The sequence below is a fragment of the Ursus americanus genome, chromosome 15 (assembly GCF_024610735.1).
Source record: "Ursus americanus isolate L20-20 chromosome 15, mUrsAme1.1.p, whole genome shotgun sequence".
Classification (NCBI taxonomy): Eukaryota; Metazoa; Chordata; class Mammalia; order Carnivora; family Ursidae; genus Ursus; species Ursus americanus.
The window spans coordinates 2,970,906-2,992,064 of record NC_142141.1 but is presented as its reverse complement, the minus strand read 5'-3'; the positions used below and the strand labels follow the sequence as shown (position 1 = coordinate 2,992,064).

Sequence of the window (21,159 nt, the reverse complement as noted above, 5' to 3'; positions counted from 1 at the left end):
TGGTTCTCAAACTTTGCAGAGCATCACAATCCCACGGGAGGACTTGTCACACAGACTGCCAGCCCCACCCCAGAGCTGGTTCAGTGAGGGGGGCGCAGGGGGGCGGCTCAAGAACTCATGTTTCTAACGAATTCCCAACTGATATAAATGCCACTAGTGCCCGAGACCACACTGTGATGCCCACTGCTCTAAAGGTTCACGTAACGGTCTTTTAAAACAACCCCCCCCCCAAAATCTAAGTAGCTCCCAATCTTTCACATGAGAGAGCTCAGACATAGCACCCTCTGTAATCCAAACACCAGACACCATACTCAGGAGTAGCGAGGAGAAGAGAACTGTGTCTGTTCCGTTCTCTGCTTCTCCAAAGGGATTGAGGAGAAAGATGGTCCAAAAGGAGGACAGCAGAAGAAAGTACTGAAATGCTGCATCTCTGTTACGAAATAGGATTTACATCTTTTAGTCGTAACCCTACTCGAGTAAAAGGGATCTCTGCTTCCTTACTTGGAGCGTGGCCGACGCTTTGGACACGGAGAGTCCGGACAAATGAGAGAATGCGTGTAATGAGTCAAGCCAAGCTTTCCTTGGAGAGAGCAGCTGTTCCAAACTGTCAACTGTTCCAGCCAGGGCATGAGAGAAAACGGGAAGCCCACCCCTTGCCCAGTGGAGTATGCAGCAATGAAATGGGTGTGCCCCATGAAAGCACTATCAGAAGTCATGCTTGGGGGCACCTGGGTGGCTGAGTCGCTTCAGTGTCTGACTCTTGGTTTTGGCTCAGGTCATGATCTCGGGGGTCGTTGAGATCGAGCCCCAAGTCAAGCTCCATCAGCACCGAGTCTGCTTGAAAGATGCTATTCCTCTGCCCCTCCCCCACTCGTGCCTCTTTAAATAAAATCTTTGAAAAAAAGAAAAAAAAGAAGAAGCCATGATTGTTTTCTGCCCTTGTCCCTTCAGTCCACTGCTCTGGCCTTGCAGCTAGGCTGCTCGGCCCTTTCTGGCTAGCACTGCCTCTACTTTCTACGCTAAATGTTTTCTCTTCAACAAACGACTGGGTCGGATTTCAGTAGATAACTGATCCAGGGAATCCGCCCCCGGAGCTATAGGGGAGGCTTTCATAGAAAGAAGCTCTCTATTTTGAGAGCTTCATGGGGGAGGGCAGGGGGCCTCACTGGAAAGGAAGGATTAAATACAGCTCTACCAAGTGAAAGTTAAGCAAGGAGCCAGGAGTCACACTATCAGCCACACACCCAATGTGTCAAGCCTTTTAATCCTCTTCTATGTAATCTCCACAACACCTCCATGATATAAAGTATTCTCATCTCTCAGACGGAGACACTGTGACTCAGGGGTGCGGCTGTGTCCCCAAGGTCACTGCTAGTACATAGACCCTTAGGGGATTCACACCCAGGCCCGCTTCAGCAGCTGCTCACTGTGTACTTCCCGCCACACCCTGAGCTGTTACAGGGCTCAAAGTTCAGTGAGACTAGTTGCACGTTAAATGGCCTCACCTGAACCTGGCAGGCCTAGTTTATTCAGGCAGGCTTGGGGGCTGGAGTCAGAAGCGAGGGAGACACAGCCCCTCCAGTCAGGAAGCATGTCTGCTACACGCTTGTGAGAACCTATGAAGCCAAACTGCACAGAAGGGCTGGAGAGCAGATCAAGGTGCAACTGGGGTGCGTGAATGGTGTGTGTGTGTGTGTGTGTGTGTGTGTGTGTGTGTGTGTGTGTGTGGTGGGCCTGAGGAAAGAGGCAGCTTTTTTTTTTTTTTTTTAAGATTTTATTTATTTATTTTTGAGAGAGAGAAAGCATAAGCAGGGGAGTGGAAGGCAGAGGGAGAAGCAGGCTCCCCGCTGACCAGGGCGCCCTATGCAGGGCTCGATCCCAGGACCCTGTGGTCATGACCTTAGTCAAAGGCAGATGCTTAACCAACTGAGCCACCCAGGCGCCCGAAAGAGGCAGCTTTTAAGGAGGATGGCAGTGGGAAGAGGCATCTGAGGCAGGAGGAATAGCATGAGGAAAAGCACAGCATGCGTTCAGAAAAGAGCCAATTTTTCCCCCAATCACTCAATGAACATTTTTTTGGAATCCATTTGATGCCAGGTTGTTCTGCTAGATACTGCAGATGAGAGTACAAAATTGGCCCTGGCCCCTAACCTCAAAAAGCTAATGGGAGGTGATAAAATAACGCAGGGATTATGGCAGGGTCCGTGGTAAGGGGCGAGCTCAAAGGGAAAGGTGGTGGTCTTATCGGGAGGATGGAGAAAAATCATAGAAAAGATGTCTGAGCTAAGATTTAAAGGATACCATTTATCAGGCGGCTGGAGTGGGAAGAGGAGTGAGAGAACAGGATGGCAACCATGAACACTCCAGGCAATAAGCAGTGTGACACAAAGACTTAAGAGCATGAGATACCCATTAAGTGCAAGAGATCTTAAATAATTTGCATGGCTGGATCACGGGGCAGGGGGATGACACAGAAGACATGGCCATGCTAGCTTGAATTCACAAGGGGAAAAAGGCCCACCAACTCCAGCTGAGGCCTGAAAACATACAGGGACTGGTGACTGCCCAGTTGTATGGGGGCCAGGAGCCGCTGAAGGCTTCTGGAGCAGAGGAAGGAAAACGAAGAGGTTGGGCTTGCCAGAAGCAGTCAGCGGAGTCAGATACCTTGTCGAGGTGCTCATACTTGCGCTCTGGAATCACTGGCTTCCAGGGGATGCTGCCCATGTCCGATGGAGGAGGAGTCATGGGTGTAGGGTCCTCGAGGGCATCATCATAGCTGAATGCCCGGCGGTACATCCCGATGGGCAGGGACATCTTGCCTAGAAGCCCACTAGGCTCAAGAGCTAAGAACAGAGATACCTGTCAGGATGGGTTCAGCAGCTGAACACGCTAATATTTTTAAATTCATCTCTAGGCAGGAAAGCTCTGAAACACTCTTATTCTGGGACAGTGCAATGGCTCATTCTGGAATAGCTAATCCACTCAAGGAAAAGCAATAGTACTAAGTCCTTTCTTTATGCCTGACACTTTGAATTCTCCACTTTACCCATTCAGAAGCCCTGATCCATTTTTATGGAGTAGAAAAACAAAGTTCAATTTAAATTGACTTGAGCAAGCTCATACAACTTCAAAGTACAGTTTGGAATCGAAATCCAAACCTATCTGATTTCAAAGCTTATCTTCTTTATGCCACAGAAGCCACCCCACACAATCACCTCACGGCTCTCAACTCCTACAGGACTGAAGATATGAAGTTCTTGCTCCCATTTTATAGATAAGGAAATTAAGGCCTAGAGGTAAAGTGATTTGCCAAAGCTCATACAGAAAGTAGCCAGCTGGGGCTCAACTGTGAATCTTCTGCCTTCCCTAACTCTGCCAAAAGAATTTAAAAAAAAAAAAAAAAAAAAAAAAAACAACCAAGAGTGCTATTACAAGAAATATTTAAAACAATTTGCTGTCCAGTGTCACCTCTAGTTTCGAGTATTCTGTATGATTTAAACAGCAGAGCCAATTTCCGTCACAGAAACTGCTCCTAGCACACTGCCGGCTGATCCTGCCATTCCTGTTCACTGGAACGCACTGGCAGAACGACCACTGTGACGCAGGCACCCTATGTACTTCAAGGGCACTCTCAGTTCTGCCAGACCAGGGAGCAAAGTTCATTTTGTTTGCCTGTTCATCCTTTCGCAGCAGAACTGACGTCCAGATCCTGCCTTCAGCGTGATGCTTTCCAGTGTAAAATTACACCGTAACTATCTAAGACATCCACTGCAATGGCCGTAAGTTCCAAACCAGCAAAGACACTTCATTTAAACAGCAAGGGGAACAAGCAGCTATCATTATTATTACTATTAATAATAAGTACTAACAAATCCACAGAAATAAAGAATTGGTGGTTGGGATGGGACAGAGGAGTCACTACTAATGCTACAAGGTTTTCTTTCTGGGCTGATGCAATGTTCTGGAATTAGATGGTGGTGATGGTTGTACAACCATGCGAATACACAAACACCACCAAATTGTTCACTTTAATTGGGAATCTTATCGTATGCGTATGCTCTCGATTAAAATAAACACATAAGCAAACATAATCATTACCGAATACCCTCTCTCGTTGGGCAACTACATCCCTCCTCTTACCCGATCCTCATTAAGCAGATATTCTCATTTTCCAGCTCAGGAGACCGAGGCATAGGTCTTAAGTGACACCCAGCTCGCAAGGTGCGGACTGCGTAACAGATCTAAGCCAGTGCTCACACTCTACATGCAACACTCTGTGCTCCCCACGCTACAAAGCTTTAAGCTTATGAGCGCAACCCTATGGCCCAGATGGTTACAGGGAGTTTGTGGTAATCACAGCAACAGTGAAAGACAAACTAAAACACAAACTGATGATGTTACAGACCAGAGATGGATACACATCAGGAGACATGGAAGAAACTCCTCTATTAATCCACTTAATTTGGGAGCAATTTCAAAACATCTTAAAGACTCCTCCCTGCAGCCATCCCAATAGTCCTTCTAAAAATAATAAAGTCAGCTAAAATTCAGTAGGAAATATACTCCTACAGAGAGAGACCAAAAAATTGTCTGAGCAGGAAATATACATTCATCACTAACTTTTAACTCACATTTTCACATATGTTTAATCTTCACAGCAACCTTGAGAGGCACTATCTCTTTACTGAGAATCAAAACTTGAGTGATTCATATTTAATTAAAAATCACTGGCCCTTCCCACTAGAACAGTCCTAGGAGGGATCAATAACTTTAGTACTCCAGAAAGTATTGCCCTAGGCAGGCCCAGGATTCATTAAATGTTGCTGTAAGCATTTTCCTAACTGCCCAAATTTAACCTGCCTTTAAATCAGGCTGGTGCCTTTTTGCCCAGACCTCCACTCTGCCCACCCCCAATCCCCTCCAAAAAGGGGAGTAAGTACAATCATCATTTTGGTACATATTAAAGAACTACAGAACTTATTCTGAATTCTTATTTGATATCTGTAGGAAAGTGACAAATTGGGCATACCTTTAAGTATGAAATGACTGTTCTCTTTCAATTTAGGGTTTGGGTTCATACCTGGCTGGATAGGTTAATAATATTTAAATGCTGCCAATGTATTAAGTTAAATACTTGCCTGGTAACAGAAAGTAATCATTAATATATGGTTGAGGAAAAAAAAAAAAAGTGGTTTCTGTTTAGCTTAAAACATTAAGGGCAAAGCAAGACTTTATCAAAAAGAATTAAGTTTACCAGGCACTTCTGGTTGTCTCGAAGCCATTGAAAGACTGGGATCCAGATGCTTTTTCTATATAGAATTCGGAGCTGAGTCCCTGCCACCTAATAAAAATAACAAAGGGCATTTTCTTACAGTGAACACCAGCGAATAGCTCCAGTGCTGTTCTTCCGACAGGCACACAGTTTTATGGCTTGTTTACAAGGTTGAAGCACACATAAAAGAGCCAACGGGTGACAAACATGCCAAAGGAGATTAAAAAAAATTTTTTTTTAAAGGAGAAAAAAATTTTTTAAAGGTCTCACCTGTGACTGATCTTAACACCTGTGATATGACAAAGACACTATACGTGGTGAAAGGGTCACCTTACCAGAGTGAAATGATGTGACGATTATGCTGACAGAGAGGTATTAATGAGGAACATTGTCCAGCTGCTGCAAATTAGCAAAGCTGCTTGGGAAGAGTCCATCCATTTCAGAGGTTCTAAGAATAACAAACATCCAGCATTGGTAGAGCCCTTCAGAGTCTGCCAAACACCTTCCTGTACGTTCCGTATTCCCCACAACCTTGTAAGAGTGATTATACACATTTTTAAGTAAGTTAGGGCCTACTTAACCAACAGTAAGGGGCTATTTACCATACGGGTAAACTCATTCTTTGTTGCTAACACTAATACTCATGAAGGGTTTTATACCACACTTATCCTGGGTTTTAACCCTTGCAGCAACTCTGCAAAGCAGGCATTGTTTATCCCCTAAAATTTTAGAAGGAGGAAACGAAAAATCAGATGTGTTTATGTGATTTGTCCAAGGTCACAGGTAAGTGGCCCATCTGCAAAGCAGGCAGCTTCACCTCCTTTTTCAGGGGAATTAAAACAAAGCCCTGAAAAAGCCAAATCATTTGCGTTTCAACTTGCCACACTGCCCCTCTACCTGATTAAGTTCGGGGGACAACTAGTCAGTTCTTCATTAAAGAGCATCGCAGAAACCAAAGTTCAGCCATCCTCCGGGTCCAGGAAGCATTCCGACCCACATACATCCTTTCCACTTCCCCTTCCCTTTCCCTGTTCCCGCTCCCCCGCAGAGCTCGCGCAGCTCCTTCACGGGATGCGGAACAAAGCCACCAGGATCTGAAAGGCCAGGTCTGACCCAACCCTCCCCCTCACCCCGCGAGACTAAGGAAAAGGAGATTAAGGCCGGGGCCTGGCACAAGCCGAAGGTCCTCGGAGAGTAGGGCACGGCGGAGGCAGGGGGGTGAGGGCAAGGAGTGGGGGTCCCAGCCTAGGCCAGTCTGAGGAAGCCGAAGCGAGGCCAGGTGCAAGGGATGCAGGGGACCATCAGAGAGAAGTCCCACTGGGAGATCCCAGAAGGAGGGGTAAGAGAGGCAAGGGGCAGTCGGGCCGAGCTCTGCGTCTGGAGAGGGGAGAAGGGAAAGGGACTGAGAGGCCCGGGGCCGGCGCCTTGGTGGAGAAGCCAGAGGCGAACCCCTCCGGGTGCGCGAAGGACGCAGCCCCAAGAAGGTCCAGTCCCGGTCCGTCTGGTTACCTGTTCTTCCGCCGCCGCGGGGCTGCCTGCGGCCCGAGCTCCGGCACTAAAGAGGCTCTAAGGACCCACGTCTCACGAGACGCTGTGGCGCAGTAGGCACCCAAGCCATCGTGTGAGCGGCGTTATGCCCGTGGCGACAACGAAGGCCCCAGGCACCAACCAGGGAACACTGGCCGCCGGGCCGGCCGGCAGCCTTCCTGTAAAGCCTTCCGAGGTCTCGTCGCATCATGCGAGACTTGGCCCGAGAGGCTCTCACGGCATGCTGGGAGCTGTAGTCCACGGTCACAAAGGCTCCACTACTATAGCTGCAGGACGCGTCGGGGGACCGCAGTTCCGAGTGCGGAACCAGCCATCTCCCCGAGGAAAAGCCACCCTTTACCACCCTCCTGTGCCCTGGACTATGACAGGCTGAGGAAGACGGAGATGGCATTGGAAAGTGACACCCTCAAACCCGTTTCGCGGAGGTGAAGTTGGGGCCCAGAGAGACGAGAAATCGCTTGACTAATAAGAGGTGAAGCGAGCAGGCTCCCCCTTCCAGAAACAGCTGGGTTAGGCAGGGTTCATAGTAACAGCACAACCGAGGAGCACCTGCTCTCCCCTCGGTAAGGTGGCCCTAATAGCATTTCCCTTTTACACTAAGGAAAGTGACACTTGGAGAGGTGCCAGCTCAAATGTCACATCCTGAAGGAAGATTTCCCTTTTTTCCCAAATGTGTTTACAAATATGACAAAACAACAAAGTTAAGAAAGTCAAAGAAGATGAAAAAAAAAAATCTATCCCCGTTTCTACCCAAGTCCAAAGCTTGCCATCAAGGCTCATCTCAGGGGGACTGTGAAGACTGAGGGTGGATCTCACATTTAGATTCTGCATGTGATGTTTGCTGGGCCTACTGGCAGACCCCGACAGGCTTCGCTCCTGCAACTGTAAACTTTGAGTGCCATAACCAAACCACGGTGCTTGAGCGTGCCACGAATTCAAGTCTCTTATGAATTCTATGATTGGCTTCTGAATAGCACAGTTACATTGCAGTGTGATTTTTGTGTGCTAAAAGTGTTACTTTGGGGTCGCCTGGGTGGCTCAGTGGGTTAAGCAGCAAGTCTGGATTTGGGATCAAGCCTCATATCTGCTCTGTCCTGAGTGCAGAGTCTGTTTGTCCCTCTCCCTCTGTTCCTCCCACCCCGCTCACTCTCTCACTCTGTCTCAAATAATAAAATCTTTCTAAAAAAACAAAAATAAAAGTGTTACGTTGTTAATTTGGAACTTTTAAAATATGCTATAATTTTTTATATTGTGCAGAAGCAAAGCTGACACCTTGCCCTCCTCCATCAAGAGAGGACAGGCTACACAGCACATTTCAGTCAAGGCGGGAGAAACAGGACTTTGCACCCTTATATACATGATAAGCATCAGTGTGTTTTTATCACCAAATAAAACTAAAGTCTTTCCTGGCTCTCTGACTAGAACAACTTTACCCCTGACTTTAGTAGTACAAATTTCCAAACCTATGGCATTATGGTGATCATCGTCACGTAAGAAAATTGCTGTTTCCCACAAAAAACAGACTAAACTTTTAACCTTCACAATCTTATGGGGTTTTCCCCTTCAAATGCGTGTTGTATTTTTTACTGAGGAGCACATTATTTTAAAGCCTGGTGTCCCTCAGAAGCCTTCTTTGGAAGTAAACCACTTTTCGAAAGGGTCTGGTTGCATAGCTGAGGATTCAGTCAAAACTGAATCCACAAGGCCCAAGAAGGGTACGTTTTGAGCTGTTTGAGCTCAGGCCATCTTTTGTAGGTCCTGGGGTGGATGGATTTCTTGTAGCAATAAAGGTTCCCCTTCATCCCCCTTTGCGCTTTTCTCCGACTCTGGTTTTGGTTCATAGCCAAGACTGCTTCCACTTCTATGCACAGCCACTTCATTCACCAGGCGTGGCAGCATCATCGGGAAGTTGGTCCTTGAGATCTGACTGTATGGTTAAGTGTCTGGGGGCAGACAACAGTCAACGGTCCCTGTATGGTTGCCTTTTAATGTATGTTTATAACATACACTCACTATGAAACTAATAATCTAACTGCTTTTGTCTCGGAATTGCCTTTTTGCACTCACTTGGGCATTTCATACTTTAACAAATTTGGAGCCTCAAAAATTGGAATTGACCAGTATCTCTCTTGCACCCACCCCGGATGGCCCAAAGCTACTTCATGGGGGAGGAGGCAGGCAGCAGGATCAAATTCTGCCTACCTGCCTTCCTCTGGTCATCTGCCCTCTCTGGCCAGTCCAAGCCCTCAGAAAGGCCCACTCCTTAGAGAGACTTGCCAACATCCTCAAACACCCATCATCAGCAGACAGGAACTTGTTTACTGAGAAGGGAGCAAGTGGGGCATTTGCATTTCTGGGGTTTCTAGACGGAGCTCTATCTGGAAGCCTGCCCCACCGATCATCATGGATGAGGCACTCCCACTGCCCACTCAGCAGCAGAGCAAACTAGCACTCTCAAGGGGACCTTGGCAAAATCACCTCAGCCAGGAAATGGCAGAGTTGAAATTCAAGCCCAGGGCTCAATGCCCCGCCGATAGTTTGGCTGCCGGCTGTCCTTGGCCTCAGCTCCTCCACTTTTAATATCTTAGGGGCAAGAGGGTTGAAGGCACATTCCCACAGAGAAAAAAAAAACTAGAAGTAACATCTCCCTCTAGTGGTGAGGGAGAAAGATTTTGCTGAAGAGACGAAAGGATGTTGGGTCAACTGCCAGACTGTTCTTAGACACCAACTTCACCAGCCTGATATTACAGGTGGCGCAACTAAGGTACAGAGAATAGAAGGAACCGGGCCAATGTCACACAGTTAGTCTGGGGGTAGTTAATTAAATAGAAAATGTGTTCCTGTGTCTTGGCATGATGCTCAGAGCTTGGGATACCCCGGGGAGGATGTGCTCACTTCGGCAGCACACATATTAAAATTGGAATGATACAGAGGAGAGTAAAGTGGCCCCTGCACACGGGATACATCGGGAAGGAGGACACAGTCCCTGACTAATATGGGCTGAACTGTATCCTCCCAAAAGGCGTATGTTGAAGTCCCAAACCCCAGGGACTCGGAACAGAACAGTATTTGGAGATAAAGTCTTTAAAGGATAATTAAAATAAGGCTGGTGTCCTTCTCAGGAGAGGCAGAAACCCCAGGGTTGCACACACGCATAGAGGAAAGGCCATGTGAGGACACAGTGAGAAGGCAATTGACTGCGAGCCTGAGAGAGAGGACTCAAAGGACACCAAACCTGCCACCGTCTTGATCTTAGACTTCTAGACTCCGGGACTGTGAAAAACTAAATGTCTGTTGTTTAAATCACCCAGTCTATGCTACTTTTTATGGCAACTCTAGCAAACTAACACGAGGAAACAGACAATGCCCGGATGGTTATGAATAACTACAATCAAATGTCATGAAGCAATAGCACCGGGCGCCATATCACAGAAGGACTGACTCTGGAAGGTCAGGGGAGGCGGCCCAGAGAAGTACAAGTCATACCGGCAAATAAATAGATGGGAGAGGGTGCTCCAAGCAGGGCACCAAGGTAAGAGCAAAGACGCAAAGACAGGAGAAAGCTTGTGTCGGAAGAACTGAGAGAAAGTACAGCTGGGGGTGGGATCTTTGAGGTTGGCAGAGCCCCCATTTGGTTGGGCTTTATGGGCCAAGGTACAGGGTTTGGTCTTTTCCCTGAAAGCCAACAGGGCAAGGGGCCATCTCAAAGTAGACAGAGTGTGAACACTCTGATGTCAGCCTTTGGTGGGGAAGGGACGGGACAGTTAGAAAGGTTAGTTGCAATGGGCCCTGGTGTGATTTTGTTAGGCTAGGTTTTGTTAGGCTAGAATGCTTTATCTGGATGGCAGAAGTCAGTGCATGTAAATGCAGTTGGGAAGAATCAAGCAGAGAGGGGGGTGCGGAAGATGTGAGTGAGTGAGGGGTTGAGAGCCCGGAGGGGCAGCAAGGGGCATCTGGCATTCAATAAACTACCTAAGGCCTATGAGCTTTCCAGGGACCTACAAAAAAATCTCTGAGTGCAAAAAGTAAAATCATTGCCTCCAAAATTTTTTTTACACCATGAATAATCAAAATTAATGTTTAATTAAGTGCCGGCACAACAGATTATGCTGTCAACTTCCTTTATGACAATATTTAATGTTCAAAATAGCATTTACATTTGAAAGCAATTTGGGAGTTAGATTTTTCTTACCTTTTTTTTTTTTCAAAAGATTTATTTATTTATTTATTTGACAGAGAGAGAGACAGCCAGTGAGAGAGGGAACACAAGCAGGGGGAGTGGGAGAGGAAGAAGCAGGCTACCAGTGGAGGAGTCTGATGTGGGGCTTGATCCCGCAACGCCAGGATCGCGCCCTGAGCCAAAGGCAGACGCTTAACGACTGCACCACCCAGGCTCCCCGATTTTTCTTACCTTAAAATAAATCCCAAGTAGGAGCGCCTGGGTGGTGCAGTCGGTTGAGCTTCTGCCTTCGGCTCAGGTCATGACCCCAGGGTCCTGAAATTGAGCCCCAAGTAGAGCCCCACCTCAGGCTCCCTCTGCTGTTCTCTCTCCCTCTGCCACAATCTCTCTCTTTCTCTCTCTCTAGCTTATACTCCCTCTCTCAAGTAAATAAATAAAATCCTTTTAAAAATAAATAAATAAATAAATCTCAAGCAGTGCCTTAGTGCTCCCCTCCCCAGAAAAACCACAGCCAATCACAAGTTAGACAAGCTACCTGCAGCTAAATAATTAAAGCAATTTTTTAGAAAATTACTTAAGATTTTTACAGCAAAAATATATATTTAATATAGGAAGTGAGTACATCTAAATATGTTTGGTATGGTACGTGGTGGAGCCTTCTAAAGACAGACTAGGACCAGAGGAGATCTAAAAACCAGCATGGGGGCAGGGCGGGCCAGACCATGTGACACACGAGGAACAGGCCTGGAAGAGGAAGAAGTTCTCAGGAGATTTGGTGGAGGAAGATCGGCAAGCCCCACTCTGATGGCTTTCTTGTTGTCTGTGAAGTAGGAGATGAGGTTGTTTCTTCTGTCTGTGAGCCGAGAGGGGGAGGAACGGTGACAGGCAAAGAGAGAGGCGCATGGGGAAACTTTGAAATTGCTGTTTGAGAGAGTGGAAGAGTAGAAACTACCAGGAAAGTGTGGAGGACCCAGTCGAGGGTGTTCACCAGAAGTCAATGTTTGTGCCAATCTGCCCTGTTGTGTGTCTCCTGCAACGCAGTTTAGCAATCTGGAAGCAGGCCTAGACGGGGGTTTGTTGGATTCACCCAGGAGTGGGGTTCAATAGAGCGCGCAGGACGAAGGGTCGAAGTACGGAAGGAAGTTGACATCTTTTGAGTGCCTGCATCATGCACGGGGATAGACACTTTCACACGCCTTACCTCAATCATAAGGATCATTTTATCAGTTAGGATGCATTTAACCACAAGCAAGAGAAAAATTCGACACTGGCGTAAGGATATTTGTTTCCTTACCAGAGAGTCTGGAGGAAAGTATATGTAGGATTGGTTGGGAAGCTTCGTGATAGCGAGGATCCAGGCTCTTTCCTTCCCCCACTCCGCCCTCCCTCAGCAAGTTAGCTTTCATTGCAGGCTTACACCTCAGGTCTGCACTACGGCCACCCCAGCTCACAAAGCATAGCTTCCTTGCATGACAGCTCTCACTTCGAGAAGGGAGAAAAATACTTCCCAGAAAACCGGCAGTCCTCTACCTGTATCTCCTGGGCCAGAACTGAGCCAGATGCCTATACCTTAACCAACACTGACCAAGGGGAATTGGAAGGCTTCAGTTATCTTGGCTTTATTTATTTTTTAAAGTTTTATTTATTTAAGTAATCTTTACACCCCACGTGGGCTTGAACTCATGACCCCAACATCAAGAGTTGCATGCTCTTCTGAGTGAGCCAGCCACGTGCCCCTAGCTTAGTTTTAAATTATGACTCCTCCTGGGGGCTTGGCACATGCCAAATAAATACAACTGGGGTTCTGTTAGCAAGAAAAACAGGAATGTCTGTTGGGTAGGCCACCACCAGTGTCTGTCACAATCATTACCATCCATTTTACAGTGGAAGAAAGAGGCTCAGGAAGGTTATGCAACGTGATAAAGGTCATAGACCTAGTAAGTGGTGGGTCCAGAATTTAAGACCAGATCTTTCCAATACTACTATGCTTTGTCCTTTTTAGGTCTTGCTGACTCCAAGACAGTTTTCTTTGCATATAACAATGGCTCCCAACCAGGATTTGAGGACACAAGGGGTCCCTGGAGGCAGTAAAGAGGTGGGAGTAGGGGAAGAGGGAAACTCCTGGGTATTCACTTATTTCCAGGAACTTAACAGAAGTCATATATTCCTAATGAGACCACAGAAACAGTTCCCAAACTGAATTTAATGTTAAGAATCCAAACATAATCCAAGCAAGAACGATCAACAGATGCTAACTTGTGAAACAGGCTATTCAAGCAATCTCAAGTATCGCCTCATAGATTACTTATCAGTCAGAAAGAGGAAAGGGTATCTTGAAAATGAAGCAATCTGTTGGACACCCCTTCTAACCAAGTGATCACACTCGCATCATCAATACTAAGACAGGCTGATGTTTATGTGCCCTTGGCGTGATGCCCTTACACACCTCACTCAAGTAACATCCCTACCAAAAACATGTTAACACAAATCTAATCGTAAGGAAACAATCAGACAAATCCAAATTATGGACTGTCCACAAATGACAGCCCAGACTCTTGCAAAATGTCAATGTCATAAAAGACCCCCCTCACCCTAAAAAAGACTAAAACTGTTCTAGTTTCAGGAATACCAAAGTGTCAGAGCAGCTAAATACAACACATGATATTTGACTGAATCATGGGTTTTCTGTTTAAAAAATCAGCTATAGGGGGTACCTGGAGGGCTCAGTCAGTTGAGTGCAGACCCTTGGTTTCAGCTCAGGTCCTGTCTCAGAGTCGTGTGCTCGAGCCCCAGGACAGGGTCTGCACTCAGCGCAGAGTCTGCTTGTCCCTCTCCCCATCCCCTGCCCCACCGCCCCTCACAGGTACACACGCACACACTCTCCCTCTCTCTCTAAAATAAATAAATAAAATCTTTAAAAAAAAAAACAGCTATAAAGGATAGTATTGAGGAAATCTGAATACTGACTGTGTATTAGACAATCGTATCGCATCAACGTTAAAACTCCTGTGTGTCACATTGGTACTGTGGGTATGTAAGAGCGTGTTCGTATTAGGGACCTTCTGACACATTTGGAACTAAAATGCTGTGATGTTTGCAACTAATTTTCAAAGAATTTGTGTGTATTTTTGTGTTTCCGTGTGTGTGCCCCACACATGTACATACATACGAAGAAAGAGATAAACAGATAAACCAATAAGGCAAAATGGTAACGGTTTGTGAATCTAGATGAAGGATTTACAAGTGTTCACTAATTTTCTTCTGCAGGTTTGAAATTTTTTGAAAGAAAAAAATTGGGAAAAATGCAAATGTAAAGTGCTTTAGTCAGAATTCATTAGGTTAAAAAGAGAGAAACTCAACTCCGTCAGCTTAGCTCACAGAATCCTTCTTGAATACCTGAAACCAGAGGCTCAACTGTTCTCATCTTTCACGTTACTTCATTCTCTCTGTGTCTGTAGGGAACATGAATGCTGATAGCTGTCCAGCTTTATTTCTGCCGAGAAGGGTATGGCTATTTCTCAAATCCAGTTTGAAAGCCTCAAAGGCTTGCCCTGGCTTAGATCAGTGCTCCCTCCCACTGCGATCAATCATCTGTGGCCAGGAGCATGTAACATTAGAAAATGTCAGCCTCCCTAGGAATCTCTGGGACAGAAGAAGCATTCCCTAGGAAAAGGGGGAGGTGAGAGAAGAACAGGAGATGTCAGCACACAGCAGATGTAATCAGTACCTCCCCAACAAGGATTGATGACTACTGAAGGGACAGGAATTGTGCTAGGTGCTGGAGGCACAGCAATGACTCAGTCCCAGCCCTCGGGCACAGAGGAGACAGGCAATGAACTGCTACTCATTCAGACTGCTAATTAAACACATGGGAAAAGGATATGAACAATCACAGAAGAAAACTGGTGAATGCATAAAACAGATAAAAAGTTGCTCATCCTCACTCCAAATGGGAAAAATGCCAATAAACAAAGAGATGTAAGTTCATTTCTGTCAGATTTACGAAAGATTTTAAGTTTGATAATATGTATGTTGGCAAAAATACGGGGAAATAGAGACTCGATATGTTTTTATAATGGATTTTAAATTAGGACAATCATTTTGGAGAGCAAATTGCAATATTAACTTTAAAGATGCACAAAGAGAATGACTCAGCAATTCCACTCCCCAGGATATATTTTATTTTTTTAAAGACTTTTTTAAAGATTTTATTCATTTATTGGAGAGAGAGAAAGAGCAAGGGCACATGAGCAGGGGAGGGGCAGAGGGAGAGGGAGAAGCAGACTCCCTGCTGAGAAAGGAGCCTGACTTGGGGCTCGGTCCCAGAACCCTGGGGTCATGAGACAAAGGCAGATGTTTAACAACTGAGCCACCCAGGCGCCCCTCCCCAGGATACACTTTAGAAAAGTTCTCCCGAATGTGCTCAAGGAGATGCCTACCACAACCCTTCACTGCATCACTGTTTGTGAGAGCAAAAATGTGGTCAGCCCAGCCATTCCAATGACAGAAGAATAAAAAAGTAAACTGTGATATATTCATGCAAGGGAATACTACACAACATTAGAAATGAATGAACTACATCTCCACGTATCAACATGGTTAATCTCAAAAACATCATGTTGGAGTAAAAAAAGATAACAGTATGTTACCTGTAGAGGCCACATTTTTTTCTAAAGATTTATTTATTTATTTATTTTGAGAGATTGAGAGCACCCAAGCGTGAGTGCTGGGTGAGAGGCAGAGGGTGAGGGAGAGAATCTCAAGCAGACTCCACACTGAGTATGGAGCACGGAGCCCCACGTGGGGCCAATCCCATGACCCTGAGATCCTGAACTGAGCCAAAATCAAGAGTCAGATGCTCAACGGCACTGAGCCACCCGGGTGGCCCTGTAGAGGCCAGTTTTAGGCAACCGGTTTGAGCAATGGGAACGCGAACAAGGCAAAAGGGCCCACAGTGACCACCAAGCTAATACAAAGAGGCTCATCAAGTGACCCACTCAAAACAGCCACAGGCCCTAACTGACCAATTACAACCAGGCACAGTTCCAAAGATTACCAAAAAAGGGAAAATTCCATACGGTCCCTTACTTCTTCACTTCACCCTATAACTATAGCCCCTCAAGACCACCTCTTGGCAGACAGTCTGTCCTTTGCTGTCCTGTCTGCTGCTCCCTTGCAGTGTATTCAATAAATTTTTATCTCTTTTGTTCTGTCTTGGGTGTATTCTTTCACTGCCCACGCTGGCCGCCATCCGGTCACAATGTGCCACACTACCATTTATGTATATTATTAAACCAAAAAAAAGTTCTGATATGCATAAATGGGAATGATACATATCAACTTAAGGATAATGGGTATCTCTGGACATAGGAATAGCATCTTAGTTATGCTTGAAATATTTTTAATAAAAAATATAGTGAAATGCTAGTTTTCAAGTTTTGGTCAATACATGGGTATCTGAACCTATTTGTTTGACATAGTTAATAATTTTAAAAACATTAAGATGTTTTAAAATGATGACTAACCCAAGAGCTCGTCTATGTCTGTGAAAATGAAACATCCTAAAATCCAAATCAGGACACATATGAGAGACTTCAAAGCCAATCCCTTGAGTGTCCCTTCTTTTTCAGAAGAAAAGTTGGATAAAATGAGTGGAACTAGATTCCAGGGTCTATACAGGGAGATACAAGATATTAAGAGCATGGTTTTCAAGACACAAAGACCTGGTTCAAATCATAGCTGCCTCGTTTAGTCACTATATGATCTTGGAGAAACCACCTCTTCTCTCAAGTTTATTTTCTCTTTTATGAGACAGAGGTAAGCTGACCGGATGGCAGAGAGCACAAGCCAGCCCCAGACCGGGGGATACCTGAGAATCGAAGGGAAGCTGGCAGATCAAAGAGACCAGCCCTGTGGCCATCAGCAAAGGGCTGGGCTTGGGTGTGGGCAATGGCAACCCAGAGCAGAAGACAGAGCTCTAAGAAGGGAATCAGGCCCTGTTGGTTTTGGGACAGAGGTACCCTTTCTTCTTCCCCACCTTGCCCCGGGCAGACCTTGGCCAGTCCTATCATCGTTGCCACAGGCTGAGAAGGCACTGGCGGGGGCAGGGGGGGTGTCAATAACAAACTCCAGTGCAGTGAGCAGCCTGCACCTTAGCAGCCTCTTCCTCTGCTCCTTTTCCCTCTCCCTGTACCCTAAGCACTAAGTTATAGCAACGGGGGTGGCAGCTTCCAGGAAGAGTCTTACCTGGGCCGAGAGAGGTACAGAAAGGTTCTCCAGGGATGCAGCTGTCTGCTCAGGACAGTACCAACCAGGGGTGCAGACTGTACACCAGAGCGTCTCCTTCCCAACTCACCAGGAATACACTACACTTGGGCTATGCCACCTCCCCCAGGCACCTAGTCCTGGCCCCAAGGAAAGAGGAGCTCACAGGGGCAGATAAGAGATGCCTGAGGGGCACACACCCAACAAGAGAAAAAGACAACATACAGGACTACCTTATCCAGACACACCAGAGTTAATGGACTTGGCGGGACAACAAATGAAAAAAAGCATTTTAAATATTATTCTAAAAAAGAAAGGAGAGGACTTTGGAAAGATGAAGAGGGAAATAAGAAATCATAAAGAACCAACTACAGACCCAGATATGAAAAATGTTGTAGATGAAAGAAAGCCCTCAAAGGCTGTGGTGAACAGCAGAGTAGATACAGCCAAGGCCCAAATAAGCAAGTATGAAGATCAGGTTCAGAAAGTCCCTAACAGGCATGACAAAGGTATAAATAACTGAAGAGCAGAAGGTTAAGCCAGTGTTCTCTGAAGCTGGCTCCCCATCGATAGCATGGTGCGTGATATAACCAGTGGACCCCTTGGTCAGGGAACCACTCCTGCCCCTCAGTGTAAAGCAGCTCCCCTCATTGGATGCTGTTTGTTGCTGCATCCTGTGGACTGCGCATACTGTGATTCCCCAGAGAGTGATGAAAGAAACAAGGAGGGAGGGAGGGAGGGAGGAAGGAAGGAAGGAAGGAAGGAAGGAAGGAAGGAAGGAAGGAAGGAAGGAAGGGAAGGGGGGGAGGACGTGAGTTACAAAAGGATTGAACACAAATATACCCTGGACTTTAGGAATAACAGTACCCAGGGATGCAAACGGCACCAGGAATCCAGCTCTGCCTTCTGTCTTTGGCTTTCCTGCTCTACTTCAGCCTCTTTGACCTCAAGCCCTCTTTATAGGTGGGGAAAATGGCTGCCTATAGCTGGTAAGTTTTACATCTTAATCCGCCCAAGACAGATTGATCTCAAGACGCTGGGTACCAAATTTAAGAATCCCTTGGAAGGGTCTCCTTGGTCCAGCTTGATCCAAGTCATTACCCTTGGACTAGTTATTCATGCCAAGTGTCATAAACATGGCAGGTTTTTAGTTAATTCAATCATTAGGAAAACAATTCCCAGGAGGTGAAGACAGACAAACGTCGGCACAGCAGTCCATTTTCCAGAACAAAGCCTGATGTTTAGTAGATGATCATTCAGTTCGCTGCGGCCCTTCTCGCTCATCATCAGACATGTAGTACTTACCCTGATGGAGATGGGAAGCCCCTAAGGAATTTTATCCTGAAAATGACATTGCCAGCTTCTCTTTTGTAAAGACCACTGTGTAGCAATATAGCAGTTGGACTGTATGAGTGAAGCTGGCAGTGGTCACCTTTATAATTTAATCTTTTTTAAAGATTATATTTATTAATTTATTTATTTGTCAGAGAGAGAGAGAGAAAGCATAAGCAGGGGGAGCAGCAGGCAGAGGGGGAGGGAGAAGCAGGTTCTCTGCTGAGCAGGGAGCCCGATGCGGGGCTCGATCCCAGGACCCTGGGATTACGACCTAAGCCGAAGGTAGATGCTTAACAGCTGAGCCACCCAGGCGCCCCTATAATTTAATCTTTAATTGTAGAATATCCAGTTGGGGTTATGACTGAAGAGGAATTAACATCACCCAGAGATGGATATACTGAGAGAAGGGACTTTTGTCTTCTTTTTTCTCGGAAAGTAAACAGTGACTATTTTTATGATGGATATCGCATCATGGTATGTAGAAGCACAAAGTTAAAAATGGATATAAGAGTAAAACTGGATGCAAAGGGGTGGACTGTGCTGGTCATGTGCCTGTTTACTCACGGCTCCATCCCTCACCCTTCACCTGCTCTGCTCTGTATGACAGGGGGCTAACTCCTGACAACTCCATTTCTAAAGTTTCCTTGCCAAACGGTCCAGTTAGTTTCAGCTAATGGCACCCAATGCCAGGCAAAAGGAGACTGAAAAGGATTGGTTAGAGAGAAGGGAGAAGATCAAGAAAAGAATGTGTCATAGAGGCCAAGGGTGAAGCAAGTGTAATTGATTCAATTCTCCAAATATTTGTTAAATGTGAACTCTGGGCCTCATTCTCCCTCCCCCCCCCAGGGACTTTTTTTAAGGTTTATTTATTTGTCTGAGAGAGAGCACAAGCAGGGGGAGAAGCAGGCTCCCCACTGAGAAGAGAGCTCCATGCGGGTTGATCCTAGCACCCTGGGATCATGACTGAGCCAAAGGCAAATGCTTAACTGACTGAGCCACCCAGCCGTCCTGCTGGGCCTCATTTTTTTTAAAGATTTTATTTATTTATTTATTTATTCATTTATTTATTTGACAGAGAGAGAGAGACAGCCAGCGAGAGAGGGAACACAGGCAGGGGGAGTAGGAGAGGAAGAAGCAGGCTCCCAGCGTAGGAGCCTGATGTGGGGCTCGATCCCAGAACACCAGGATCATGCCCTGAGCCGAAGGCAGACGCTTAACGACTGAGCCACCCAGGCGCCCCTGGACCTCATTCTTATACTGAGCACATCAGACCCCAAGATGACAAAGGCCTGGTCAACATCTTCACAGTGGAATGACAGTTTCAGGCAGAGACACCACAGGGTGACTGAACTCAAGCTCAGAGACAAGAGGATGACCACCCACTGTGTGTCAGGAGGCAGGAACGGTAAGATAAGGCCCAATTAGACCTCCAGGAGCCTTTAGCTCTCAAGGGATTAAGGTGCTCTCTTTTGAGATGCCATAAAACTTACATGAATGCCAAGACTAAATCCCTTTAAAAAAAATCTTTTTTTTTTTTAATTTTCTGATTGCAAAGTTCTGGATAAACTCACTGGTGCTAATTTTTCTCTTTGGGAATCTTACAATCCTGTCTCACCAGGGAGGTGATCCCTCAAGGAGTGAGCGGCACCCTGGCCAGGTTTTGAAGGGCATCTCTGCTAAGACTCCATTTAATAGTGTTAAATGGCGCAAGGAGATCAAGCAAAATAAGAACTAAGATGTTACCAACAGATTTAACAAGGAAGCATTTGTTAGAGACCCAGGTGAGAGCAGTTTCCCTGAGTGGGTTGGGCAAAGAATAGGAAAGGCACAATATCCAGAAGTAGGATGGCAATGAAAAGGAGAGGTAGTAACCAGTAAGGGAGGACAGTTTCCTGAAACAACAGAGATTTGAGCGTTACCTGCGAAGGACCAGAAAAGAACCCCGAGTCCCTCCTGGTCAACAAGATGGCTTGGGTTACTTAAAATAAAAACACCTATTCATTCTGCAGCCCCTCACGGAGCCCTCCTTTGAAGTACCTCAGGCTATTTCTCCTGCTACACCTGTAGACCTTGGCAGCCACTGGAAGTCTCGGAGGATGAGGTGATCAGGATATCTAACACTGACTCCTAATCCTGCCTGCTTCATTAGCATGCCCAGGATCCCGAGAGAGCAGAACTCCTGGGGTCTGGCGAAGCAGCCAAGGGAGGGTAGAGTCCTAAAAGTCAGGGACCCAGGTTCCAGTTCCGCCTCTGCCACTCCATAACCTGCCACCCCATAGCCGTGGGACTTGCCTCAATTTGTTCCCCGATGTCTTGAGATGCCCAGGAAACATCGCTCGGGGTTTGAGTGCCAGCTGTACCAATGCACCTCGGTGCGACCTGGGCGTTGGTTTTCCATTCCAGGAAGCACTGTTTTACGGAGTAACCGAGAACACTGGTCAGCTAACCAGTAGGCATACAACAAGTGCTCGGGAGATGCCAGTACCACCGACTCCCGTCCTGCCCAGTAAAGGCGTCTAGCTCCCCACCGCACGTAGCAGCGGGAGCGGGAAGTTCCCGC

At 46.4% G+C, this 21,159-nt stretch overlaps 1 protein-coding gene and 1 pseudogene across 4 annotated transcripts in view; one reads left to right on the top strand and one right to left on the bottom strand.

The window, feature by feature from the left end:
* KIAA1191 (KIAA1191 ortholog) overlaps positions 1–21,159 on the bottom strand; it is a 27,680-nt gene extending 6,521 nt beyond the window's left edge. Inside the window, exons 1-4 of one of the 4 annotated variants that reach the window (XM_087867800.1) lie at positions 20,892–21,159; positions 5,608–5,720; positions 5,255–5,341; positions 2,665–2,843 (exon numbers count right to left, since the gene is read on the bottom strand). In XM_087867800.1, the coding sequence (XP_087723926.1) occupies positions 2,665–2,843; positions 5,255–5,282 (207 nt within the window). In that variant the 5' untranslated portion in view covers positions 5,283–5,341; positions 5,608–5,720; positions 20,892–21,159. Of the gene's footprint in view, positions 1–2,664; positions 2,844–5,254; positions 5,342–5,607; positions 5,721–6,781; positions 6,994–20,891 lie in introns of those variants that run through there. The other 3 variants (XM_045802214.2, XM_087867801.1, XM_045802280.2) reach the window with 3 other exon arrangements.
* LOC148108834 (U6 spliceosomal RNA) lies at positions 9,708–9,807 on the top strand (annotated as a pseudogene).